Source organism: Pelobates fuscus, chromosome 7 (genome assembly GCF_036172605.1).
Source record: "Pelobates fuscus isolate aPelFus1 chromosome 7, aPelFus1.pri, whole genome shotgun sequence".
Classification (NCBI taxonomy): Eukaryota; Metazoa; Chordata; class Amphibia; order Anura; family Pelobatidae; genus Pelobates; species Pelobates fuscus.
The window spans coordinates 77,260,420-77,279,065 of NC_086323.1; the positions used below are offsets into that span (position 1 = coordinate 77,260,420).

The 18,646-nt window shown below is 41.2% G+C and overlaps 1 protein-coding gene and 1 long non-coding RNA gene across 6 annotated transcripts in view; both read right to left on the bottom strand.

Annotated features, from left to right (window-relative positions):
• Window positions 1–4,720: 4,720 nt before the first annotated feature.
• LOC134568683 (uncharacterized) lies at window positions 4,721–6,089 on the bottom strand. The gene is made up of 2 exons (XR_010084052.1): window positions 4,970–6,089; window positions 4,721–4,792 (listed from the first exon to the last, which is right to left on the bottom strand). It is a non-coding gene; the product is annotated as an uncharacterized LOC134568683 (long non-coding RNA).
• A 1,673-nt stretch (window positions 6,090–7,762) lies between these two features.
• Window positions 7,763–18,646, bottom strand: part of DENND1B (DENN domain containing 1B) — a 152,337-nt gene continuing 141,453 nt past the window's right edge. For 4 of the 5 annotated variants that reach the window (XM_063426097.1, XM_063426096.1, XM_063426095.1 and 1 more), the window contains 2 exons: window positions 15,163–15,397; window positions 7,763–11,326 (listed from right to left, as the gene is read on the bottom strand). In XM_063426097.1, coding sequence (XP_063282167.1) covers window positions 10,967–11,326; window positions 15,163–15,397 — 595 coding nt within the window. In that variant the 3' untranslated portion in view covers window positions 7,763–10,966. Of the gene's footprint in view, window positions 11,327–15,162; window positions 15,398–18,646 lie in introns of those variants that run through there. The other variant, XR_010084023.1, reaches the window with a different exon arrangement.

Here is an 18,646-nt window from a genome sequence, read left to right on the forward strand (position 1 = left end):
TTGCGCCTAAAACGTCCCTGACCTACGTGCATGGAGACAATGAACATAGGTACTGCACAATGCAGCACTGGACTAGGAGTGACTGCCACTAGAGGAGTTCCTAGGCAGCAATGTAAACACTGCCTTTTCTCTGAAAAACTAAAGTTTTCAGAGCTCAGCCTACAGGGACAGACTACAGACACCACAACCACTACATTAACCTGTAGTGGTTCTGTTGACTTTAGTGACCCTTTAAGTTCAACATCAAGTCATCCATTCATTGTGTCCTAACTCCACTGACCGGTGCTCCAGAAAATGGCCGATTTCATGTCTATTCTAGGATCCTTTAACCAGAAGTGTTTTTTAAAAGTACTGCAAAACAAAAGTCTTCCAATACCCTACACACAAGTATCTTTGTTAGTTTTTTGTTTTTTTTACTGGCCTGCTGCTCGGAGTCTAGTGCCTAAAACCTATAGCATTTTTTTTTTTCATCTGACATGAAACTGCCAACAGATCTACCCAAACATAACAGCACTCATTGTCTGTGAGAAAATAACATTACAACTGCCGGCATGCCTTAACTTCATATTTGTTAAGACTTGTCACTTCAAATTAGCCTCCAATTCCATCCAAGTCAGTAAATAATCTTGCTTACTTAATGCCTCATCATCGCCCTGATTAAGGGAATGCCACAATCAGAACCACATCTGTAACAAAATATAGCACCCAGCTCCATTAATGATTTGCAACAAACTCCGAGATTACTGGCCCTTAATACCCATAACTACCCTCTTGCTTTTCTAAACATAACATCATCATGTTTTTACATCAATTATGAATAACTGCATTTTTTTAGTGTGTGTATTAATGAGTTCATGTTTGGAGGGAAGTGTAAATACATCTCATATTTTTATTACTTATTAATAACTCAATCCGCAGAGAAAACAGGAAGTTGAATTTCAAATGTTTGACACCTGGGTCTGGAGATTTAAATCACTGTATAATGAGCTCACAGCTCCAAGATATTGAAGGCAAAATTGTCTCAGAAAAAAAAAAAAAAAAAAAAATAATGTTTTCTTTTTTTAAAAAGTTAATTTTCCAGGAGATACAAACCGACAAGTGAAGTTCAGTTACGTTGGATTTCAATTCCAGCCGACTTAACCCCCTTCATGACAAGCGCATTGACAGCAGCAGGAAAGTTAGTATGACCAACAGTTGAGCAGGAGTAGACATCGCTCTGCGCTCGAGATGTTGTGGACTACATCTCCACTGATGTTTTGCCAACAGTATGGCTACAAGAGGACTATGAGAGATAGTCTGACCCGTCACATTTTTGGTTTATCTTCCCCAATACTCTTCTTCTTTCATGTCTCTCACCCAATACCCCTTTTCCCTTTTTTGGTGCCTCTCTATCTACTGATTTGTGTGTCTCCTCTAAAAGCCCCCTCTCCTCATTTCATGCCTCCCTACCTTTTTCCTATAGTAGTGTGGCTGAACTGGCAGGACTCTGTATGCCACCGATGTCATGGGTGGCAACATTGTATGGAAACAGAGGTAGGGATATGATATTTTCTCTTCCATAAACTGAACTGCATATTAACCAACGTTTATTGTCCATCTCCTGGGACAGGGGAGAGAGCAGAGATCCAGGATGCTTCCTGTAGGTCAAATGGGATGGGTTTGACAGAGGGTTTTTCTATGTGCAATTCATTATATAGATCATTCTTGTAACTTATGAGACCATGCACAGAGCGCTAAAGCACTTCATGCACATTCCTAGTGCCCAGTTCCTTCCTGCATGTTTTAAATTTCAAAATGTTTGACAGGTCCCTGGGACCTATATTTGTTAGGATAGTACCCAAAATGCAGGACTGTCCTTGCAAAGTGGGGACTGTTGGCACCTATGGAACTGCCACCAGTCATGCATATTGGAGATTTAAGGAGTGCACAGAATGGTTGGGCTATTTGTGGCTAGCCATAGGCAACATGCATGGCAGAGCAGGCTTCCAGAGCCTATGGCCTATTTGTCAGAATGTTTGCTTCCACCAATGGATTGCCTCCTAAGGCGATTTCTAGATTACTTGTTTACTAAATAAATATTTTTTATTTTTCAAAACCAAAATTTCAGATTCCACAGAACAGAGACAGGATTTTCATGTATAGTTTATTTAAATAACACAGTGTGGGCACTTTTTTTTATACAATCCTCAATGGATTTATATATATATATATATATTTATATATTTTATTATTTCTCTAATATAGTGCAGTTTGTATTAATACAGTAGCATTCCAGGTTTTGTGCAGTTAAAGTGATATTATATCCAAATTACAAAAAATATTCTGAATTCTTTTCTTGGAGTAGCAGAGATGTTACAAAGTTATAGAGATGAATTATTCATATGCCACAGTCATCTTAAATTGTCTACACATCACATGGTACTTTAAAAATAGCATATACAGTATCTGAGTATATATATATACACACACACAGTATCTCACAAAAGTGAGTACACCCTTCACATTCTTGTACATATTTTGTTATATCTTTTCATGTGACCACACTGAAGAAATGACACTCTGTTACAATGTAAAGTAGTAAGTGTACAGACTCTATAACAGTGTGAATTTGCTATCCCCTCAAAATAACTTAACACACAGCCATTAATTGTCTAAACCGTTGGCAACAAAAGTGAGTACACCCCGAAGTGGAAATGTCCAAATTGCACCCAATTAGCTATTTCCCCTCCCCGGTGTCATGTGACTCGTTAGTGTCACAAGGTCTCAGGTGTGAATGGGAAACAGGTGTGTTAAATTTGGTGTCATCGCTCTCACACACTCTCATACTCGTCATTGGAAGTTCAACATGGCACCTCATGGAAAATAACTCTCTGAAGATCTGAAAAGAAGATTTCCAGGACCCTGAAACTGAGCTGCAGTATGGTGGGCAAGACCATACAGCAGTTTCACGGGACAGGTTCCACTCAGAACAGGCCTCGCCATGGTCGACCAAAGAAGTTCAGTGTCATGTGCTTAGAGTTATATCCAGAGTGTTGCCAGCATTGCTGCAGAGGTTGAAGGGGTGGAGGGGTGGGGGGTCAGCCTGTTTGTGCACAAACCATACGCCGCACACTGCATCAAATTGGTCTGCATGACTGTCGTCCCAGAAGAAAGCCTCATCTTAAGATGATGCACGGGAAAGCCTGCAAATAGTTTGCTGAAAACAAGCAGACTAAGGACATGGATTACTGGAACCATGTCCTGAGGTCCAATGAGACCAAGATTAACTTATTTGGTTCAGATGGTGTCAAGCGTGTGTGGCAGCAACCAGGTGAGGAGTACAAAGACAAGTGTGTCTTGCCTACAGTCAAGCATGGTGATGGGAGTGTCATTGTCTGGGACTGCATGAGTGCTGCTGGCACTGGGGAGCTACAGTTCATTGAGGGAACCATGAATGCCAACATGTACTGTGACATACTGAAGCAGAGCATGATTCCCTCCCTTCGGAGACTGGGCTGCAGGGCAGTATTCCAACATGATAACTACATTGAACACACCTCCAAGATGACCACTGCCTTGCTAAAGAAGCTGAAAGTAAAGATGATGGACTAGCCAAGCATGTCTCCAGATCAAAACACTATTGAGTATCTGTGGGGCATATTCAAACGGAAGGTGGGGGAGCGCATACACCAGCTCCGTGATGTCATCATGGAGGAGTGAAAGAGGACTCCAATGAAGCTCTGGTGAACTCCATGCCCATGAGGGTTAAGTTCAGTGCTGTAAAATAATGGTGGCCACACAAAATATTGACACTTTGGGCTCAATGTGGACATTTCCACTTAGGGGTGCACTCACTTGTAGCCGAGTGTCATTTCTTCAGTGTTGTCACATGAAAAGATATAATAAAATATTTACAAAAATGTGAGGGGTGTACTCACTTTTTCGAGATACTGTATATATAGTTCAGCAGTTTGTGCTATTAATAAAGATAATAAATATCTAGCAATTCATTGCTTCCCTTGGCTACAGTTAGACAAAAATAATTTCTAAATTCTTCAATGCGCAATTCGTCACTTCGCTCATTCTTGTAAATTAAATTGGTTCCTTTATGGGGGATTCCCATATTTAAGGATATCACTGTAAATTAGAGAGTGGTTATGTTTAGTAAATAGCCACCTAATTTGGTGCACTTAACTATGGCAACCCCATATTAGGACACTAAATAAGAGATGTATCTACACTACTAAACCATTGAAAGATTTGCAGGAGATTGCAGCATTTCATTCGTCCAAATGGAATATTGACCAAAATTTGGTGCAGACTAAACAAAATAATTTGCCGTCCAAATGTAGTCAGACTAACTGAAGTTTTCCACCACGTACAAGTCTAGTTATAGTAGAGATATGCAGCATCATTAGGTAGTTCGTAAAACCTTTTACTCATTACTGCAAGGAGGAAAGCTGGAAGCTATTCAACATATCACAGATTATGATTGTCAGCAGATATAACATGGTTTCTGTACATTTTCTATCAATGTCAATAAAGTTTAGAAAACTGTGATGTAATTCCAAGACGGTAACCTCAAAGCCATCGCAATAAAATTAAAGTAAAAATGCCAAACTAAAATGTTAAAAGTGGCAATTAGAATTTCAATAGTTTGGCTAGATGAAAATAGTATTAATGTGTTATTGTGCTGAATGTAAATAAAAGCTACGTGACCATGCCCCTGTAAAAAAAAACGTTCAGATATACTTCATTATACTTGGTTCTTTGTTAACATAGGGTTCGTACCGCAATGAATCAACAATGTCTTCTGTTATTACCCAGACAAGTACTCTGTGATTGCTTTATCTTTGCAAACCTTGCATATGAACAGATACTTAATTCTTAGATTTGTTCCCTATTTGTAATTTAATTAAAATATCTTACTTACGTCTACGAGCAATATCTCCAAAGCCAAGACCAGCAACTTATAAAGCAAAACAGTCACATTTCTAGAATAAAACCTTGATAAACCATTGAAACTTGAGTTACCCTTTTCGTGTGAAGCTCAATTTTTTATTTATATTAAATATTTAGCAATTAACATCACAATTTAATTTAGTTTCGGCACAGCCAATGCACAGATGATAAAGGAGAAATATTATTTTGTTTTTTATTCTCCACCTTCACATATTATGCTAAAGACAGAAAGAGGCAGAGTTCATAGCAATGATTCTCCGGAAGACAAGATGGATCTAGTTCGAGGATGAAGATAAATACTGTTGTGCAGCTTTCTTCGTTTAATTTAAATGTTCAGACCTTGCAAACATATTTATGAAATATAGTGGATAAGTAAACATAAAAAAACTGGGAAGAATTCCACTTTAAAATAATTCATTCATTTTCATACTCCGAGTGAAGTACAAATACAGATAAGTTGTGTTGTTAAATGGCTACTAAACATGCTTGGAACAACCCCAATCAGCAGCTATGACACCACAAATTTCAGAGTAGGTGCAATGTAGCAGACTACAAATAGGCTAAAGGGTTAATATATAAACAGCAATGTTCTAAGCTCTGAACATCACACTGGTTCCATATTGATTGCTCAATGGTGCCCCAGAATTGCCCTTAGTACACACCATCATATTAACTATAGTTAGCTTTACATTTAGCACCATACAGAACAGTCAAAATGCTAACCACATTAATACGCTTTCTAATAAAATAAGACAAAGTACAGCTGATGATAAAAAAAAAAAAAAAAACTAGTTAGAACAACATGTTCTCTGCTTTAAGGACCATGGTGAATTCAGATATTAACTGTGTAAAAAGGGAATAATGATAAAACACCAACCAATTAATGGCTCAGTCTACTCAGTGCTATCAAAGTCAGAACTCAAATGTATTCACTATAGATGCTTGAAATTGTTAATTGCTATATTCACTTTGCAGGGTCAAGCAGATTATTATTATTATTATTATTATTAATATGTAGTAAATGGCAACCACACACTGTACTCTAACAGGCTGGGATAGAGATACATATGTATATGCTATATGCGCATACACAAAGCGTATGCTATATGCACATACACAAAGAAAGAATATTTATTTGCGTTAACGGTAATTAAAATTTGTAAAAATAAAATAAAAAATCATGTAATTAAAAGACAGATTTACTTACATAATGATGTTTTTCCTGCAATTTGTTTGCACGGTGTGTCTTTATATAAATATAGATACAATATATATATCTTGGAAAAGATCAGTTTAGGGTTAAAACATCAATTGTTTTACAGGTGTAATTTTTTCTTTCACATTAGACCACAATTGAATTATCAGGTCCTGTGAGTGCGCCATTTATCCTAATTTCTATGTTGTCAACGAGGGTAGCATCCAAGCGGATTTATCTTTGTTATACTGCAAGGAGAGTGCAAAGAATACCCTAATTGTGTGCATGTCACACACACACACACACACACACACACACGTTTTAATGAGCCCTTGCAGTGTTTAGATTTAACTGTATTTGTATGTATAACTATATCATATAGTTACATATATACAGCTGTATTCGGATATGTAAGGATTTTAGCTAAACAATCACCATACATACTGGAGAGTTAAATTCACACTATCTTTGGCAACTGTGTAACTGTTATTGTCAACAATCGTAGGTTCTCGCCATTTATACCCCATAAAAAGAGATTGGTTACAGTAAAGATATAATAACAGCATTAAGTTCCACAAAGTACATAGTTGTACATAGTACAACTGCCCACATGGAAGTTATACGAACCTACTAAAATGTAACAAAGTGTAAACATTTATTGAATTCTCAAAGCGTTGACGGGTTCCAGATATCAGTAACGCACTTCACCTCATTTCTTTAAAGATGGTGCCATTTTCCTCACTACATAAGGTAGCAGGTTTTACAATATAATGATCCTAGTACACAGAAGAGTTCTACATGTGGTGCAATCAAGGGCAGAAAACTTCTAAACTGAGGGCTTAGCTCACTTGCTGAGAGAGATCCTACTTAGGAACTTTCAGCTCTCTATTAGAAATAATGGAGGCAGGGATCGGCGCCCAGTGAACTGTAGTTTTTCTAGAGTTTGGAGTGTTCTTTTAAGATATACAGCATCATGCTCCACAAGGGACTTAACAGCACATGATCCTTGGCCTAACTGCACAGACACATGCCTCCCGAGTGTTCTTATTTAGGAGGAACATGCCTTATTTTAAGCCCACTGCCTCGGTCTCTCTTTTCTATCTTAATGTCTTTTCTAGGAGCTCAATATTATGTGTGTGTTTGAGTGTAAAACAGAGCTCCATAGAAATATTACTCACATTAATGTCTTTAGACTACAATAAGCATGTTTAGAAATCAGTCTGTGTAAATAAGATACATTGCTCTTTTTCGAAACTGCATTTTAGTTGCATTAATTATGACAGTATTAGTAAGTCACCTAAAATTTCACAGAACAGCTCCACTCCTGGCCACAACCCCAATCACACCCCTAAAACGAAAGGGTCCCTCTTTGTCCATTTGAAATGTTGGTTGGTTTGCAGACAATTGAAAAGCCATAATGCATGTTCATAAGCTATGCTGAAAAAAAATCAATTTATTGATAAGAAAGAATTCAATATTCCTTTGGGGATTTGTTCCCAGTGCTATTCTCACAATAAATGATTTTTCCGTAGTGATACTTTCCTTTATAGAGGAATTAACACTAAGGTACACACACATATATATATATATATATATATATACACACACACATATATATATATATCATTATTGCACTAAATGAATTAACTGTGTATTGTATTACCCTTGTATGGACAAAGATGGAGGAAAAGTTTCTTACAATTTCTTATTTTATTTTTCACTTTCTGGATCTAAATTACGCACGAGATGGCTGGGTTTATTTGAATAAAATATAAAATGGAGAGACAATATTGCACACAGTCACTCTCCTTATACAAACACAGGCAAAAGGACAGTCAAACTAGTGTACTGGTCTCTTTACTTAAGTGGTTCATATGTATTTACATAGATTGAATATGGGGCAAAAATAAGTTAGGTTATTATTACAGTGTTAAAGTCACATAAAAATCTTTCCTATGATTTAGAAACATATACTACTAACATGTTTAATAGGAAATATCTTTTCTAATACTGGTTAAAAATATGGAACTATTTGAGGTTGTATTTACTATTTATTGTGACAAATGGAAACTGGAATAAAAAAAATAAAAAAAAGAGGACCAAGTGTCAAACTCAGATGTTTTTTCAAAGGGATAAATTTGGCCTATAATTGGAATTTGTGGTTTTTAGTTCACCACAATTCAGCGCTAATAAAAACCTGGTTTTTTTTTTACCAAGATCAAAAAGGTGTTTTAAAATATACTAAGCATGAAATATAACGTTTTCCCTTACATCTCATATTTCCCGTCTCTTTTTCTTATATATATATATATTATTCCCTTTGATTAACAAGCAAAAATAAAACAAAATACCAGAAAAAAATAAATAGCACAAAACACAAATGTCATTATATTATAAAACCAAAGTAAAAAAGAGATTTGATGTGCTTTGCAGATTGATTGGGAAGTTGGAAAAAAAAAAGATACAGTGATCATTTTCAAGACTTGTCTTTGACGTATACGCATTTCACTATTGGCTGCCCTTCTAGAAGAGTCACAGTGTCGGTTTAGAAATGTAAACGTACTAAATATGTACAGATTGAATGTTCTTTATATTGGGTACACTATCTTTAACAGCAAGATATGTAATTTTTTACAGTGATACTACTAGCTACAAAATGTAATTTACTGCAGCTGTAATTTCTATTGCAAGCATTTGTACCGATTGTACTTATGGGGTTTTGTGGGTAATAAAAAAACAAAGGCACTTTTCATTTCATCAGCCCTAGCTAATTGCATCTTTCGTAGTGTTCCTTTGTAATGCCTGCTTCCTGTGAATTACAGAGCAGTTTTGATATGAACACTCAGGTCTACAAACCCATTAGGAAGAAATCATATTATTATGGAGTAACTGTGCACATCAGTGCCATACCTATACTGTGTAAAATATTAGAATTGATATTTTATCCAATGTGACACTATTTACGACCATTTATCAGTTCAGCATAACCATCTTTCGTTCCTATGACATTTTTTAGACATTATGGGTCAATGGGAGGTTCCTGTTGATTGCTTCACATTACGCAGCTTGTCTCGCAATACACAATTTACTTTTTATCTAATTTAATGTCTATACTTATAATGCCATCAGTTACTTGGCCTGCCCATTAAACAGCTCCAGTGAATACACTTCTGCTTTACAAATAAACATGTAAATGTTGGGTTTAAACCATACAAGATAAGGCCCAGGTGGACAGGTCTATTGACATATAACATGAGCATGCAATGCATACCTACTAAACTCAGTGACATTAAGCACATGGGTAAATTTAGATCTTTATCATAGTAAATTTGCTGCCCTGGTGCCCATTTAAGTGTTCTTAACACATTCTGTCTTTCTCCTTCGCTATATGCCTTTTGTGCAATCCATATGGTGCAATAAAATTAATTTTCATTCTACAATTTAGGATTGTGTTACTTCACATAGAAGTAGTTTCGTTGAAGCGATAACCTATGCTTTCACATGGATTGGATCACCACCTCTACAGCACACCAGCACTCCTGATTTAATGGCCAAGCTTGTAAAGGAAGCTGTTTAAATCTCAGAGTAGTTGGGTCATAAGATTGCTTAGACAAAACCCTACATTGAATTTCATTGATTGTAATTTTTCAATCAAGCAGTCAACACATATTTATTAAACGTTTGCTTCTGAAAGCTTTTCAAATGTTGCTAAAATTTACTGCATGGGGCTACATGATTATCAGTCATTCGTCAGCCACCATGCAAAACATCCCTGAATATGAATGGAGTGCTTGAAACATTTTCAGTTTCATGGAAACTGTGTGTGATACGGGAGAGATTTTATAATCCCTTCTTTTCAACTGAAACAACCTTTAAAATTAATTACTCCACTGAAGTGACACAGATAACCAGAGATGGCTGCATAATCAGCTTTACATAGAAGGTTCGGGCAATTTTTTTTACAAATAGCAAACTAATAGGCAAACAACACGGAATAGATTTTTCATCAGCTTTTCAATGGATTCTGGTAATGCTACAGACGAGGGACAAGCTGCAGGCTGTTCGGGTAGGTTAGCCTTAATAATTGACCTATAGTTTATAAAATGGACTTCTTTTTAAAATTAACAACTTTGATAGCGGTTAGTGCTGACTCAAAGAATGTCATGCTTTGTTAAGATAAATTGTTTTATATAAACCAAAATATGATATATTTGCATATAATGTATGGCTGGACCAAACAGTCTTAATGAATGAACTTGTGGCTCCTAATATTCTAAAAGGTCTAAGATGTACCATTAACTTGAAGGTTGAAGTCCACAGTACCAAGTAAAGGAGTTAAAATCACCTTGCAGAATAGGGTACAGGATATGCACATTACAAATCTGCATCAATAGAACCTCTTCCATTGGCTGATCAGAGAACTGATTGTGTGTTACCTTAACAGAAACCCTCGTTTTGATGTACCTACCTACATGCCTTTCAACAAAGTTCAAATAGTTCTTACAGGTCTTTTGAATAATTATCAGGTATCACCTTCACTCTGCTAAAAGTGCAAATCTCCAGAGACTCATAAAAAAAAAATATTTTCAAATATCCTCGTACCTTAAAAATCTAGAAAATCATTAGATATATTAAAACATTGTTACTTTTGTTTTTCTATATGTCCTTTTTGTTCACATAAAGTTTAGTATTTACTATAAAGAAATACAGCAGAATCCCATCAGTTTTGGAGAAAATCCAAGGATATCCAGAATATGTTTGAATTCTGCAGTGACATATCTATAAATTTCCCCATGTTTAAGTCTGTTTTATGTTACCATGGCGTCAAAATCAATGTGGGCTCTCCTTTTCCTCATCTTCTAAGTCGGGCTGATTTTTCTCCCATGGCACTTGCATGACAGGACTCCTGCTCCTATCTCTGAATTCAGTCCCCAGAGTTTGTGCATAGAACAGTGATGTAGGGCGCCCAGAGATTCCATCTCCAGACGCATCACTAAGAATGACTGGTGGAAACTCGGACCTAGGTCGATCATAGACTTTGTTAGTTGGCACTTCTAAACAATGCTTGCGAGGAGATGTCGGGAGATGCTTCCTGTAGAGAACACGGTCATCCTGACCATTGTTCCAATTTTCACTAGATTTCATACACAACGAATTTAGGTTGTCCTCGCTGGGGGCACTTGGCTTGCTCTATAGAAAAACACAAACAATTTTTGTATAGATTGAACGCAGCAGAAATAACCTTCTCTTTTTAATTCATGACGTAACATAGAAGTGCATTGTCTTTAAACTGCAAAGATTGTATAAATCTGTCAGAAAACAATTAGAAGGTTAAATCATTTATCTACTGTTACCCAATATATTAAGAATAAAAAAAAATTATAGTCAACAGAAATTCTTTATAAGAATGACTAATCCCAGAAAGTGTCAGGAATGTGAAGAAAGAATGATCTTAATGAACCAGAGCTCTTTTAAAAAAATGTTTCTGTTTAAGCAATTGAGTATCCCTAGAACCCTACTGACATTCTGTCTGGTAGTAATAGGTTAAACATTGTGATAATGGTCATTGGCCTGAAAACAGTCTAAACATTACCACTATAATACAACTATTCTGATCACACAGTACACGAATACATTACTAGATTCTGCCAATTGCAGTACTTAAAATGTATATGTCTCATTCCAGGTTTTCATACATTGTCCTTTAATCGCCAATCTGTATCAGTTAACATATAGAAATAATTGATAAAATCTGGTTATCTGATATGGTTGCCAGTGGGGATCAAGATACAGTTTCCACCATAATTCTAACAATAGTCCAGATCGGATGGACTTTTCTTTCTTTTTAATCAGGTCCCTCAATGATCGCGTGTGTGTTCTCTCTGCTACCTGTCTCTTCTACCTTATTTCCAGCTATCAAAGCTAATATATAACATATACACTCTCGAAATAAAGTGTTGTAAAAAGATAATAAGCTGCCCTTCAACTCAATAGTATATCTCCAATAAAATTAAAATATTATATATAAAAACACAAAACAAAAGGTCAGCTAATAGTAAGTTAAATATAATAAAAATACGTATCAGAAAATATAGAACTTCAACGTTGGGGCATTTAAAAGAAGAAAAAATACATCTTATAGTGTAAACCATAAAATAAAATGTAAATATTATCCTCTTAATAGTATTTCACGATGACAAAGGGACCTTTTCTGGCTAAACCTGATAGGACCAAGTGGCATTAGTGTAATGTTATGAGCTCAAATAGATTTTCAGTTTTTACTATTTAACCAGATCTGATGTCTGAAATGTCAGCCTGAGAAATTTATTTTTTCGCGCCCTTTATGATGAAGGTATGTTCTACGATTTGCTTCACCTTCCAAACTTACCTTCTACAGTAGCATAAGAAAGCATGCATCCACACACAGAGTGTGCACACTGCCCATTTTCATCAGATACACACCCGAATGGAGGTGACAAATTACAACAAAAACATAATGTAATGTAAGCATAAGTAATACCGGTGTGTCTCTTTTTTTGTGCACATCCCAATACGTAAACAAAAACTTACAGATGGGTTTTAAGCAACATCATCATGAATAAAAAGTCATTTGCCATACTATCCAGTTATAGACAGACAATAGAATGTGCTGTGTGCATGCATTCACAACAAAGACCTGTAAGCCTATACGGCTCATAGATAGAGAGTGAGCTAATGCCAAAGTTTGCATGGATGTCACCAGCACTGTGCTATATATGTACCTTAGCTGCATCCCCGAATAGAGTAAATTCTTCCATAAAATTCAAAAAAATTCTGGTAAGCGAATGAGGAACTGTTACATTCAGAAAAAAGGGACAGTTTCTCTTTAATATTGACATATAACAGAAATAATGGTACGACAGGAGTGACAAAACCCTCTATCAGGTTTTTGACCTAAAATCCAAACATAGTTATGACAAGTTGCACACTCTTGAACTGGAAATTTATATTTTTTATTCTATGGTGAGATAAATAATAAATAAAGTCTTGCATGCAACCTGTATTGGTTCTCTTTTTTATGAAAAGATAAGGTAAAAGAAATAACCCTTTTATTGTTCTGCCATATGACTATCAAAGGAAGTTTAAAAAACTTTGATGTCAAATCATGTTGACATCTAAGATGCTTTCATCATCACAAAAATGTAATTCTGCACTAACCAGACCCAACTGTTCTGATCTATAAAGGATGCTTGACCCACCCATTACAACTGTGCTGGGGAACCTGCAGGAAGAAGTATGATAGTCTGATACCTAGTCAGGGCCAGTGCAAGGATTTTTGGCTACACAGGTGAAGATGCATTTTGCCACCCCATTCCCTTCTCCCCCAAAAATGCATTCTTACTGGTGTCTCGTAAACCCCCTTTTGAATTTTCAACCCCCTTGAGTGTATTGTATCCCCCGTCTAATCTGTCTTACACTCCCTTTTACGTCTCATACAACCCTCTTCCTTCCCACAGCCCTTTTCTGTGTGTCGCGCCCCGTTTTGTCGCCCTCTCTCCCCATCCACCCACCATACAATGCCATACAGAACAAGGCATACAGAGACATATGGACAAAGTCATACAGAGACATGCATACACAGACATATAGTCACACAGAGATATACAGAACAAGGCATACAGACACAGGCATACAGAGACATACAGACACAGGCATACATACACAGTAATACACAGAGATATAGTCATACAGAGACATACAGACACAGACTTACAGAGTAGGGGAATATCCAGAACCTAATTTCAGGAGGGGTACTGGTAGTGAGTTGTAGAAGGAGAGGGCAGGAGCTGTAGTTGAAGATTATGGGCTCTAATTGGGGAATAGGGGCTGTGGTAGTGAGATAGAGGCTGGAGTAGGTTGATGGTAGTAAGGGGCTGCGTGTGGAGGAATAGAGGCTGTAGTGGAAGGGATGTGTAGTAGAGGAGTTAGGTGCTGTAAATGGGTACACAGGGGCTGTAGAAGGGGGGACAGGGCTTGTAGAGGGGGGGGCAGGGGCTGTAGGAGGGGAGACAGTATAATGGAGGCAGGGGCTGTAGAGAGGGAGGTAGGGGCTGTTGGGGGGAGACAGGGGCTGTTGGGGGGGCATGGGCAGCATAGGGGTGGACGTGGGTAGCATGTTGGGGACAGGGGCTTTAGAGGGGGAGGACAGGGGCAGTATAATGGAGGCAGGGGCAGTAGAGGGGAGGACAGGGGCAGTATAATGGAGGCAGGGGCTGTAGAGGGGAGGACAGGGGCTATATAATAATGGCACGGTCTGTAGAGGGGAGGAAAGGGACTTCAGGGGGTCAGGGGTTGTAGAGCGGGGGGCAGGGACAGTATTATGGAGGCAGGGGCTGTAGAGGGGGGGCAGGGACTGTAGAGGGGGGGACAGGGGCAGCATTATGGAGGCAGGAGCGGTAGAGGGGGACAGGGGCAGTATTATGGAGGCAGGGGCTGTAGAGTAGGGGACATGGGCAGTACGGTGGGGACAGGGGCTATAGAGGGGAGGGGACAGGGGAAGTATAATGGAGTGGGGGGAATCTTACCATTGGTGGTCAGGTGGGACATGCCAGACAAGAGCTGGAGGCAGGATATGCACTGAAGACCGCTGGGGAGTCTGGGAGCAGTGGAAGTCACGCCACCTCCTCTGACATCTTTAGAGAAGGCCTGCTGACTTCACTGCCCTACTCCTGCTCCATGCTGGCTGCAGGGAAAGCAAGGTGAGTTGAAAAATCCAAGCCCCCAGCCAGAGGCAGGGGATTCAAATTTTTGCGCCCCCCACCCTGCTCTGGCGCCCTGAGGTGGCCGCCTGTGCCGCCCCGGTCCTGTACCTAGTATGCTCAGGAGTCTATAAAACAAACCACAAATTTAACTTCACTGAACCATAGTTTTTGGCTTATTTTTTTGTATTTTTGGTTGTATAGCAGATGTTGCAATGATCTAACCATTAAATCCCAGAACAAGGCAAGTACATCAACAGAGGTATAATTATTGACCTTCTTACTTACTCTACATACCGGAACCTTGTAGTCCAAATCATCCACAGATCTGAAAAAGTCCAAGCTCTTTGCAGCTGTAAGCCGCCCAGCACCCGGATCTGAGCTGTGAGTACTCAATGTGTCTAGAATTTCTCCCAGAAGGTCCATTTCTCCACCTTTCCTAGAGGAAAGGCTAACATCGTCATACGAAGCATCGCTGTCGTAGAAATATCCAGAGGCTTCTTCACTGTCTTCGGAGGATAACCTGAGGAAGATGAATAACAAAGGGTAGAAAGGTGCAAGAGACCTGGTGTTAAAAGCAGATGGGATGTGATAAGTGAAACCAGTAATAACCAACATAACGTGTGGAAGGAAGAGTGTGAATTTGCGATAGAGTATCGTCAAGACAAGGATATGTAAAAAATGTTACAAATGGACCTGCGCAACTTAACTTGTTAATATGTGGTGGGCAAGGATAAGCATATAGGCTTCGATTTCATATTTTTGGATAATATATATCTCAAAATGCTAAAATAGTTTTCAATATATTAAAATCATTTAAAAGGTTAATTCAAAATATTAAATCAGAGCCATAATCTATTGTACAGCGCCAGGCCCGGACTGGCCATCGGGCATACCGGGCAAATGCCCGGTGGGCCGCGATGGCCGTGGGGCTGAGGCTGGCAGGGGGTATCACAGAATCTCCCCTGCCAGCCTCTGCAGGGCCAGCGCTATCCGAGCGCCGGCCCTGCTGTGTGTCTCCATGGGCCGGTGGGAGATCTCCCTCACCGGCCCACAGGCACTTACAGGCAGCCGCTTGCTGGGGTGTGAGGGAGGGAGGCAGGAGAAAGGACCCGGTGGAGCTCTAGCCAGCAGCTCTGCCGGGTCCTCTCGTGGGATTCTGAGTGTTGCCGCGGTTACCGTGGCAACGCTCAGATCTCGCGAGAGTGAACTCTAGCCTGCAGGGGCTAGAGTTCACGCTCACCACTGGACCACCAGGGAAGGATGGCAGCAAAAAAAAATTTAAATTTAAATAAAAAATACATTCACACTTACACTAACAGCCCCCTCACACACACAGCACCCCCAGACAAACACAGCACCCTCAGAAACACACAGCCCCCCAAGACACACAGCGCACCCCCAGACAAACACGGCACCCCCAGACAAACACAGCACCCAGAAACACACAGCACCCCCAGACACACACAGCGCACCCAAGACACACAGCGCACCCAGACACACAGCGCACCCAGACACACAGCGCACCCAGACACACAGCGCACCCAGACACACAGCGCACCCAGACACACAGCGCACCCCCAGACACACAGCGCACCCCCAGACAAACACAGCACCCAGACACACACGGCACCCCCAGACAAACACAGCACCCAGACACACACGGTACCCCCAGACAAACACATTACCCCGAAACACACAGCACCCCCAGACAATCACAGCACCCTCAGAAACTCACAGCCCCCCAAGAGACTCAGCGCACCCTCAGACACACACAGCACCTCGAAACACACAGCACCCCCAGACAAAAACAGCACCCTCAGAAACACACAGCCCCCAAGACACACAGCACACCCAGACACACAGCACACCCCCAGACAAACAGCACCCAGACACACACGGCCCCCCCAGACAAACAGCACCCAGAAACACACAGCACCCCCAGACAAACACAGCACCTTCAGAAACACACAGACCCCCAAGACACACAGCACACCCAGACACACAGCGCACCCAGACACACAGCGCACACCCAGACACACAGCGCACCCAGACACACAGCGCACCCCGAGACAAACACAGCACCCAGACACACACGGCACCCCCAGACAAACACAGCACCCAGACACACACGGTACCCCCAGACAAACACATTACCCCGAAACACACAGCACCCACAGACAATCACAGCACCCTCAGAAACTCACAGCCCCCCAAGAGACTCAGCGCACCCCCAGACACACACAGCACCCCGAAACAAAAACAGCACCCTCAGAAACACACAGCCCCCAAGACACACAGCACACCCAGACACACAGCACACCCAGACACACAGCACACCCCCAGACAAACAGCACCCAGACACACACGGCCCCCCCAGACAAACACAGCACCCAGAAACACACAGCACCCCCAGACAAACACAGCACCTTCAGAAACACACAGACCCCCAAGACACACAGCACACCCAGACACACAGCGTACCCCCAGACAAACAGCACGCAGACACACACGGCACCCCCAGACAAACACAGCACCCCGAAACACACAGCACCCCGAAACACACAGCACCCCAAAATACACAGCACCCCCAGACAAACACAGCACCCTCAGAAACTCACAGCCCCCCCAGACACACAGCGCACCCCCAGACACACAGCGCACCCCCAGACACACAGCGCACCCCCAGACACACACAGCACCCCGAAACACACAGCATCCCCAGACAAACACAGCACCCTCAGAAACACACAGCCCCCCAAGACACACAGCACACCCAGACAAACAGCACCCAGACACACACGGCCCCCCCAGACAAACACAGAACCCAGAAACACACAGCACCCCCAGACAAACACAGCACCTTCAGAAACACACAGCACACCCAGACACACAGCGCACCCCCAGACACACATGGCACCCCCAGACAAACAGCACCCAGAAACACACAGCACCCCGAAACACACAGCACCCCCAGACAAACACAGCACCCTCAGAAACACACAGCCCCCCAAGACACACACAGCACACCCAGACACACAGCGCACCCAGACACACAGCGCACCCCCAGACAAACACAGCACCCAGACACACAAGGCACCCCCAGACAAACACAGCACCCAGACACACACGGTACCCCCAGACAAACACATTACCCCGAAACACACAGCACCCCCAGACAATCACAGCACCCTCAGAAACACACAGACCCCCAAGACACACAGCACACCCAGACACACAGCGTACCCCCAGACAAACAGCACGCAGACACACACGGCACCCCCAGACAAACACAGCACCCCGAAACACACAGCACCCCCAGACAAACACAGCACCCTCAGAAACTCACAGCCCCCCAAGACACACAGCGCACCCCCAGACACACACAGCACCCCGAAACACACAGCATCCCCAGACAAACACAGCACCCTCAGAAACACACAGCCCCCCAAGACACACAGCACACCCAGACAAACAGCACCCAGACACACACGGCCCCCCCAGACAAACACAGCACCCAGAAACACACAGCACCCCCAGACAAACACAGCACCTTCAGAAACACACAGCACACCCAGACACACAGCGCACCCCCAGACACACATGGCACCCCCAGACAAACAGCACCCAGACACACACGGCCCCCCCAGAAAAACACAGCACCCAGAAACACACAGCACCCCCAGACAAACACAGCACCTTCAGAAACACACAGCACACCCAGACACACAGCGCACCCCCAGACACACATGGCACCCCCAGACAAACACAG